Raw genomic sequence first — 10,000 nt, 5'->3', positions numbered from 1 at the left:
TGACAGCGTTTTGTAAGTTATGGATGCTTGTGTGTGCGTGCGTGTGCGTGCGTGTATGTGTGTGTGTGTGTTTGAATGTGTATCTATGTTTCTATGTCTATGTTGTGTTAATAATAATAATGATAGTAAATCTTAATTAAAACCAATGTTAATCATTATCAAGATCTTGTTACGATGCTTGCGGGTGTTCCAATGTTAAGAGAGAATTAGTCTGCAGCAGAAATGACGTCACCGTCAACAACAACAACAGCAATAATGACGTCATCATTAGAGTGGGAGGAGTTAAATATCCTTCAATGTGCCATGCGGCTTGCCAGGTTGGAAAGATGAATAATAAAGATAGACAATAACATAGACAATTAATAAAATATTAGGTAGTTTAATAATTAAAAATCATAGATATATAACACAAAACCATAGATAAATAATTACAAATCATAGATATATGATACAAAACCATAGACTAATAACATTCAAACAGTTAACGTTGACGTGTTCTTGCGTTAACTTGCCAGTAAATTCAGAGAAATGCATGGCCGATAATTGCAGTATTTTTGGTTTGTTCTGGGTTTTTCTGTTTATGGCCACACTAACTTATTCTATGGCGGCCGTTATTGTTATTTTGTTCTTTTTGAGGTTAGTGAAATTTTTTGATCTACGCTATATAAATGATTATTTTTTAAACTATTTTAAAATTTAATTTACATTTTTGAAGAACAATACACGAGGAACATAGAACAATGTCGTTGTCTTTGGCCATCTGGCTCATAATAATTATTGGTATGTATGTTTATGTATGTGTGAATGTTTGTGTGTGTGAATGTACGTGTGTGTGCGCGTGTGTTTATATGTGTGTGTGTGTGCGTGTATGTGTGTGTGTGTGTGTGCGTGTTTCTACGTAAGCACGTACGTGTGTTTAAATTTATGCAACCTTCGTTACTTATAATTAGCAGGTAATATAAGCCTCTCAATGGCGCTAATAGTTTTACGATCTTATGATTCATTTTATGATACAAAGAAAAATTGTTTCAGCATTCGTACCGGGTCGAGCCGTATATCGAGCCATAGGCGAGAGTACATGTATCGAAAAACATACCGACTGTCTCGGCGATTCCTTCTGCTGGCGATACGATAAAGCTCGGTTGCGTTACGTATTCAACGGTTCGAATATCGGTTTTCAATTTGGCGCTTTACTGATATTCATAGCCATTCACGTTCTAGCGATGTACAACAAACTCCGATTTGAATACCGGTTCGTGTGCTACGATAATTACGGTTACGAAGTGGGCGGTGAGGGACCGACATCAACTAACTCATCCCCTGAAAAATCGTCTTCCCCAGCTAACGGATATTCAAACGGGTTTAAGAATAGGGACAGCACTGATCGGCAACATTCAAAACATTATCAACAACAACAACTCGATTGCAGTAACGAAAATTTTGAAGAGAGCCAGGAAGAAAAATTACGTCGTCACCAAATGGCCATCGAGAAGCAATTAGACAAAAGAAACTCCAACGAAATTATCAACAATTATAACAATAATTATGTTACTAGTTATGATAATTATAACGGTGATGATGAAGATCATGACAATAACAACAACAACAACAACAACGATGATTTAGAAAATGCGATTGTTAATGATGATAGCAACCCACACAACGTTCGCTATATTGATTTTTCTGTTCTGTCATCATCTAACAGCAGCTTGTTTAATGGGCAACAACAACATCAGCAACAACATCAACAACAAAACTATGATGATGATAACATTAGCAGACATAGTGATCAACAACAAAATGACTTTCAACAACAACTCCAACAACTTCAACAACAACAACAACAACTTCAACAACAACAACAACAACTTCAACAACAACAACAATTACCACAAATTGACGAATTAATCGTAGATCAACATGACCATATATACGAAACGAGTCACATATTAGGCAATGATAATAACAACAACAACAACAACAACAACAGCAGCAGCAACAACAACAACAATAATAATAACAATAATGATGACGTTTATGATGACAATGATTATGTAGTTTATTTATAAATTAAGTTGATATTATCTTGAATTTCTGCATGTTAATTTTTAAAACTTTGAACACAAATTGGCTTTTAAATGCGATTCTAATTGAGCATTTCTGACTGCAGTTTAGGGAATGTAAATAAATTTTATGAGTTTGGATCTAGAAATAACAAATTATTAACTATTAATTAACTATTAACTTATTAGTGTGTTCATTCATTCATTCATTCATTCATTCATTCATTCATTCATTCATTCATTCATTCATTCATTCGTTCGTTCGTTCGTTCGTTCATTCATTCATTCGTTCGTATGTTTTTAATTTATTATTACTCTCGAAAGAATAGGAGATTCTCTTCCATTAAAACATTATAACAACAACCACTTAATTTATTTAAAGTACTGTGATATATATATTATCATTCTCTCTCTCTCTCTCTCTCTCTCTCTCTCTCTCTCTCTCTCTCTCTCTTTCTCTGTCTGTCTCTTTCTTTCCGTTCCGTCTCAATATCATCTTATGTATAAACCTAAAAAGCTTGTATCAAATTGATTGCACATACATGTGTGTCTTCGTAATATTACTAACAATTTATATAATATATCTATATCCATTCATCTATATATATGTTTATATATTATATTATATATGTGTGTGCGTGCGTGTGTGTGTTTTTAATTGTGTATACGTTAAATATTTTTATGTTCTTATACACTCATTACATTTATTTTGCCTGCCTTCTGAATTTTTTTTTAAATGAAAAAAAAGGTACGAAGCGATCGTTCGATGCTTGCTAGCCAGGGTTCTAAAAACAATAATAATACTAATAATAATAATAACAAAAATAATAACAATCGAAGTTCATAGTCGTGAACAATAGGAATAACAATAAAGCAAGACGCGAACGCACATACGTTCGTCCACATACCAGTATCAAAACCTCGAAATAATATTTTTATACATAAGTATTATGATTAATATAAATAATAATAATCATTAATAATGACGATAATAATAAATAAAAATAATAATCGATAATAATAATAATAAAAACTAGCGTTTTGTTTTGGTGAGTCATACTGGAGGCATAAGGTTGTAGCATTAGGCTGCTTCTCTTCTTTTATTTTTATTTTTACTTTTCATATTATTATTGTTATTGTTGTTGTTGTTAATGTTATTATTGTTTGTTGTTGGTATCATCGTAAACATCTGGTCTGCTTAATGTCAAGTTCTTTTTTCAGTTCTGGTTCGTTGTGTTTTTATGGCTAAATTAAATTGAATGCAATAATAATAATCATAACAACAATAACATCAACAAAACACACACACACGCATACAAACACATACATACATACACACACAAACACATACACACACACACATAAATACAAAATTTCCAGACACTTTCTAAAGGTCAAACGTAAAATATTCCGAAAACAAATTCATTAACGGACACGCAAACACACAAAAACGTACGCTAGGTTATACACCAGACAAATTAATATTCATGAGGTTATTCATCACTAATATTTATTATTACTAATAATTATTATAATATGTACGCATATTTATCATAATTTACACAAGCGCTTGTGGAAAATTACCATGTTGCAAAGCTTTTTATTGCTCTGTTCTTGTTGGTTGATTACGCGGTAAAAAATGCTACACACAAGTTGCAAAAATTACGAACAAACTAATTTTAATCATATTAAATATAAGTTAATTGTAACATAAACATAGGAAGTACGTGTGAATATGTATATGTATGTTTGTACGCATGTGTGCATGTATATGTGTACGTATATCGATCTATTTACTTATAATTTTGCGTTTAATATAGTCTACTAAACGCTTTCTCCCTTCTACTCTTTCTCTCTCTCTCTCTCTCTCTCTCTCTCTCTCTCTCTCTCTCTCTCTCTTTCATCATAATGATATTCATGTAGCGTTCATTGATGGAAACCATGTTTATAGTTCATAGTGGCGGGTTATATGGTGCGTACTATCTTTACAAACATGCTTCAGATGAGCGTTGCATCTTGTATGTTTGCATACTGCATGTTGTATGTAGGTATGTATGCATGTGTGTGTATGCATGTGTGTGTATGCATGTGTGTGTATGTATGAATGTATGTATGTGTGCATATGTGTGTGTAGATGTGTGTTTGTGTGTGTATCCACTGAATGAACGTCTATATGAAGGAAAGCTAGGGGGTGTGTATGCAAGCCTGCTACTGAAAATCGGTCTGCAGAGGTTGTTTTAGAGCGTTTTTCGTTCATTTTTGCTCATATATTTGTATAAATAGTTGTGTATATAGTTTGTTTGTTTGTTTGTATGTATTTACACGGTCACATGAAGCCTAAAATAAAATCTTAGAAATAAAGTTACATTGAATTGCTTTCTTGAATGTTCCGTGAGTGTACGTTGCAGATTTCTGTAGAGTTTGGCACAATATTTAAACAATTTTGTAGACATATGCTGGTTTGGTTGATTTGTTGTTGTTGCTGATAAATTAATTAAATGTACCATTTGTTGTTTCATCGTTGCGTAATTAACACATTAACGTTAATTGGACTGTAATTAGTTAACTGTTTCATTAACTATTTTCACTTTTTATACGTAGAATTATTTTACAGTGAGATACGAACGTACGTCGTTTCAATTGAATTTTATAAAAAAAACTGTTGACAATTTTAAGCCCCAAATTAATCAAATGATTAAAAAAGTGAAGTTCATAAGAAACGGAGATAACTTCTACCCCGGATTAACGTACACTGTTTCTCCACTTAGGCACAAGACCCTGGACTCGCTGTTGGACGAACTGACTGACACTACACTTTGTGATAAGCGAATTTTGCCAAAAGGAGTTAGATACCTCTTTACTTATGAAGGATTTGGTCCAATTGAGACTTTAGAAGAGCTGTACGACGGTGAAACGTACATTTGCTCAAGTACCAAAACCATTAACAGTACAAACCGATTAAGACAACATCACCACAATCAGAGTAATTTAAAGTCTACTAAACTCATTTTACTGAATAATTCAAGTAGTCTTAACGACAGTAATAACACTTTTAGTAGTTTTGGTAATAATAATAATGCTTCATCTTTACCATCGTCGCCATTATTTTCGAAGAGACACTGGCGCTGCTGTAAGGGACTCGACCCGGGGTCAAGGGGTCACATAAATGATGATTTGGAGGATGCAAGAGTGAGTTTTTTCACAAATTTTTACAATTTTGAATTAATTTTGAGCATTAATTTAACGAATATTTTTAAGTTGAAGTGATATTTTGGCCTAAAATTTAAAAGAAAATTAGTTGATTTTTTGGTGTTTCTTTGCGTAATAATTTTTTGTTTGCGGTTGAAGAAATAAATAAATAAATTTTAAATTTCATTTTATCGTCTTACCCTTCAAATAAAATAAAAATGAAATAAAATAACAAATAACCTACAAAGGCACAAACAGACACAAAATTTCACTCAGAATTCAAACTAAATCTGTAAAATCTTTTTAGGAATTCATAAAACCCAGATTAATCACTGTAATCCGGAACGGTGCTAGACCCCGGAAATTAGTGAAAGTGCTTCTGAACAAGAAAACAGCGTTAAGCATGGAGCAGGCCCTGAACGAGATCAACACGTCAGTCAAATTAGACTCTGGACCCCTCAAAAAAGTTTACATGGCCAACGGAAAACCGGTATTTTCTAGTTTACACGTGCCATACTAACTTGCTAAGTCTGATGCATTCTAGTTCTGTTATTTGTTTAGTAGTTATTTTAGTTAGTTAGTTTAATTAAAGTTAGGATTAGAATGGTATTTTCAATTCAATAAAATATTAAATTACATGAAAATAAAAATTATTATAAAATTAAAAACAAATCGATTTATTTTTAATGGTAATATATAATAATAATAAATATTTATAATAATAAATAAATAATAATAATAATAGATTGACAAAATAATAATCGATGAAGCATGTCAAAATTATTTGCCAATTCAATGAATAGTTGAGTTATCATTTTATTATTACTATTTGTTTGTTATTATTATTATTATTATTATTATTATTATTATTATTATAGACCAATATGAAACCTGCTCCTATGTGTACATGCGTGTATTTGTAATATTTATTTATATATAAAATTTATTCATTTGTGCTTTTATATAATAATAATATAACATTTTATTATATTTCACTGTTGAAATCAATAAATTAATTATATTATATTTATGTATCTAGGTTTCTTGTCTGAAAGATTTTTTCGGTGAAGAGTCGTTGTTCTTTGCTTACGGTAATGAAAAATTTTCCAAAGATGACCTTGAACTTACAGCATCAGGTTGATAAACTTGTGTGTCTGCGAGTGTCTGTGTGTATGTATGTGTACATATGTGTGTGTGCGTGCGTGCGTGAGTGTGTATGTATATATATATACATGTGCAACCGCTAATGATAATAATAATAATAATGTAAATAATAATAAAATAATAATAATATTTGTACTGAAAGAAATAGTGCAGGCAACATCAGCCAATAAGCAAGCGGCCGGGACGATCAACACAAGCTGGACTCTCTTCAATGGAAAAAGTAAAAACTATTATTTATTATTATTATGAATTATTATTAAGAATTATTATTATGGATTGCTATTATGAATTATAATTATTAATATTATAACTAGGTACTCCTACTGAAGATTCCTCACCTACCAAGCCGCACACATCTGAATCCCAGCCTGATGCTTTTAAAGTATTCCTGTTTCATTCATTCATTCATTCATTAATTCATTCATTCATTCATTCATTCATTCATTCATTCATTCATTCATTCATTCATTCATTCATTCATTCATTCATTCATTTATTCATCCATGCAATCATTCATTCATTTGATATTTCAATAATCCATTAAAGGTGAATGATGTTTCAACTGTAAAGAAAGATAGAGCATCAGTTAAGACGAGTATGTCGAATTGCTGAATGAGTTAATGCATGAATAAATGAGTGAATTATAAATAAATGGATCGATGAATGAATGAATTAATGGATGAATTGATAAATAAATGAATGACTACAATTAGATGATTTTTTCTCAAACTTTTTTTCAAATTTGTAAATAGAATCACGAGTTCCAGATGAACCAGCTGACCTCCGAAGCAATTACAAAATGGCGGAGGTCATAGGTCAGGGAAGGTTTGCTACTGTTAAGAGATGTATTGAACAGTTAGTTAGTTTTCTACTTCTTCTTTGTGTATTTTTGTATTTCTTTGTATGTATGTACGTACATATGTATGTATATGTGTGAGTATCTATTCTATATGTATGCACGTATGTATGCGTTTATGTACATGGGCATACACAAACATACTTACACACACACACACACACACACACGAACATACACTCATGTGCACACGCACACGCACACACACACACACACACACACAAACAAATACACAGGTCGACAAAATGTGAGTGTGCTTTGAAAGTGGTTGACAAGAGAGATGTGACGAAGGAGGAGTTGAGTCTGCTGAAGAATGAAGTGCAGATGATGAAGACCATACGACACGCCAACATCATCGAGTTGTTTCACGATTGGGAGACAGCTTTACACATGTACATCATCATGGAGTTTGCTAATGTTGGTTCTTTTGTTGCCTGTCTCTGTATATTGTACGATCTGCACCTACAACTACAAATATTGTTAATTGTGGTTGGTGGTCGGTGAGGCGGTTGTTTCGCGTGTATTTTATTCACCTGTACGCTCGGCTCTGCTCGTTTAACGCACTCACATTCCAACACACACACACGTACACACACGCACACACACACACGCACGCACACAGAACGGTGACCTTTTTGATCTGATTTCTCTGATGACCTCTTACCCTGAGAGAGAGGCCAGCCGGATGCTGAAGGACATCAGTTGTGGGGTCGTCTACCTCCATTCATTCAATATCGTACATCGGGATATCAAGCCGGAAAATATCCTGGTTGGTCCGGCAATCATTCACTCACTCACTCATTCATTCATTCATTCATTCATTCATTCATTCATTCATTCATTCATTCAGTCAGTCAGTCAGTCATTCACTCAATCTATCTACCAGCCAACCAGCCAGCCAACCAATCAAACCACATTCAGGTGCACCTGCACAAAGACGACACGATCACTTTAAAGATTGGTGACCTAGGCCTGGCCACAACTGTCAGCCAGCCACTGTTCACCGTCTGTGGCACCCCCACTTACGTTGCCCCGGAAGTCATTTCGGAAGTTGGGTGGGTGGGTGGGAGATGTTGGTGGTCATTTGTGGGTGTTTGTATGTGTTTCCATTGTGTGGATTATCTTTGTGTATTTATTTTTTCATATTCTCATTTTACGTTCATTCTTTCCTGCATTCCTTCACTCATTCCTTCATTCATTCCTTCACTCATTTCTTCACTTATTCCTTCACTCATTCATTCATTCATTCATTTCTTCATTTATTCATTCATTCATTCATTCATTCATTCATTCATTCATTCATTCATTCAGTTATGGCTTGGAAGTTGACGTTTGGTCGTTGGGCATACTGACTTACATATTACTCTGTGGCTATCCTCCATTTTCAAGGTTTGTATGTGTGTGTTTTTGTATGTGTGTGTGTGTATGTATGTGTTTGTATGTATGTGTTTGTATGTATGTGTTTGTATGTGTGTGTTTGTATGTATGTGTGTTTGTATGTATGTGTGTGTATGTATGTGTGTTTGTATGTACGTGTGTGTATGTGTTGACGACAACGATGTCACGAACCACACCAGCGACATCGACGACCAGGACGAACTCTTCGATCAGATCCAGTCAGGGAAGTACGAATTCGAGTCGCCATATTGGGATCACGTGACTGAGGAGGCCAAGGTAGTTATGATAATGATAGTGATGATGACGACGATGATGACGATAGTGATGATGATGATGATGACGATGACGTTATTGAGTTGATGTGATGATGGTGATGGTTACGTAATGAATGAATGTAAGAATGGCTCATTGAAGAATGAATTGATGGACGCACAAGTGAAAGTATGGACGAATGAACGAAGAAATGAATGAATGAATGAACGAACGAACGAATGAATGGATGAATGAACGAATGAATGAATGAATCAACCAGGGATTGATAAACGACATGTTGGATATTGATCCGAAGAAAAGATTGACAGCTTCTGATGTGTTTCATCATGATTGGATTTTGGTAGGGTTCACTCGTTTGCTCGTTCGTTCGTTCGTTCATTATTAATTAATTAATTCATTAATTCATTCATTCATTCATTTTCATTCATTCCTTAATTTGTTTACATTAAACAAAACCAACAGAAGCAACAACCGAAACAACAACAACAACAACATGACTGGAACGGCGATACAAAGAAGAATGACGTCATCATCAACAACAACAGCAGCAGCATGCAACAATCGCAGCACATCAGCAACAACAACACCGCAACGACAGCAGATGAAACCGCTCAACAACATCAATTCACCATCATTGACGACGACGATATTGATGACGTCATCGATAAAACAACAGCATCAACAACAACATCAACAACATCATCAACAACATTAATGAATCATTTAAAAAGTGACCTGGTTCGAATCCAATCAGTCCACAGGCTGCCTCAGACTCATTCAGCTCCCGGTGTTCTCGTGAGATCTTTATTCATTCATTCATTCATTCATTCATTCATTCATTCATTCATTCATTCATTCATTCATTCATTCATCCATTCATTCATTCATTCATTCATCCATTCATTCATTCATTCATCCATTCATTCATCCATTCATTCATCCATGCATGCATGCAGAACGGCCTGATGGACAGAAAGTTGAAGTACATAGGATGCAAGAAGCAGATCCACATGTCACCCCGCAAGAAACACCCTCCAATAAGTGAAGAGGGTGATGA

The 10,000-nt window shown here is 33.9% G+C and overlaps 3 protein-coding genes across 3 annotated transcripts in view; all 3 read left to right on the top strand.

The window, feature by feature from the left end:
- The window catches only part of HELRODRAFT_194984 (hypothetical protein), a gene marked incomplete at its 3' end in the record, with an annotated part of 5,291 nt that extends 3,222 nt beyond the window's left edge, over positions 1 to 2,069 (top strand). Inside the window, exons 8-11 of the mRNA XM_009013835.1 lie at positions 164 to 317; positions 482 to 636; positions 716 to 780; positions 1,033 to 2,069. Of these exons, the coding sequence (XP_009012083.1) occupies positions 164 to 317; positions 482 to 636; positions 716 to 780; positions 1,033 to 2,069 (1,411 nt within the window). The remainder of the gene's footprint in view (positions 1 to 163; positions 318 to 481; positions 637 to 715; positions 781 to 1,032) is intronic.
- A 2,685-nt stretch (positions 2,070 to 4,754) lies between these two features.
- On the top strand, positions 4,755 to 7,028 carry HELRODRAFT_183816 (hypothetical protein; the record flags this gene model as incomplete). The annotated part of the gene is made up of 6 exons (XM_009013834.1): positions 4,755 to 5,252; positions 5,560 to 5,742; positions 6,292 to 6,388; positions 6,559 to 6,636; positions 6,731 to 6,798; positions 6,963 to 7,028. 6 exons carry the CDS (start codon positions 4,755 to 4,757, stop codon positions 7,026 to 7,028), a joined length of 990 nt encoding a protein of 329 aa, XP_009012082.1.
- A 187-nt stretch (positions 7,029 to 7,215) lies between these two features.
- The window catches only part of HELRODRAFT_194983 (hypothetical protein), a gene marked incomplete at both ends in the record, with an annotated part of 3,968 nt that continues 1,183 nt past the window's right edge, over positions 7,216 to 10,000 (top strand). The window contains 8 exons of the mRNA XM_009013833.1: positions 7,216 to 7,271; positions 7,509 to 7,689; positions 8,230 to 8,327; positions 8,584 to 8,661; positions 8,850 to 8,946; positions 9,203 to 9,304; positions 9,406 to 9,738; positions 9,900 to 9,993. Of these exons, the coding sequence (XP_009012081.1) occupies positions 7,216 to 7,271; positions 7,509 to 7,689; positions 8,230 to 8,327; positions 8,584 to 8,661; positions 8,850 to 8,946; positions 9,203 to 9,304; positions 9,406 to 9,738; positions 9,900 to 9,993 (1,039 nt within the window). The remainder of the gene's footprint in view (positions 7,272 to 7,508; positions 7,690 to 8,229; positions 8,328 to 8,583; positions 8,662 to 8,849; positions 8,947 to 9,202; positions 9,305 to 9,405; positions 9,739 to 9,899; positions 9,994 to 10,000) is intronic.

Source organism: Helobdella robusta (assembly GCF_000326865.2).
Source record: "Helobdella robusta unplaced genomic scaffold HELROscaffold_120, whole genome shotgun sequence".
NCBI classification, from domain to species: Eukaryota; Metazoa; Annelida; class Clitellata; order Rhynchobdellida; family Glossiphoniidae; genus Helobdella; species Helobdella robusta.
This window is presented reverse-complemented; position numbering and strand designations above follow the sequence as displayed.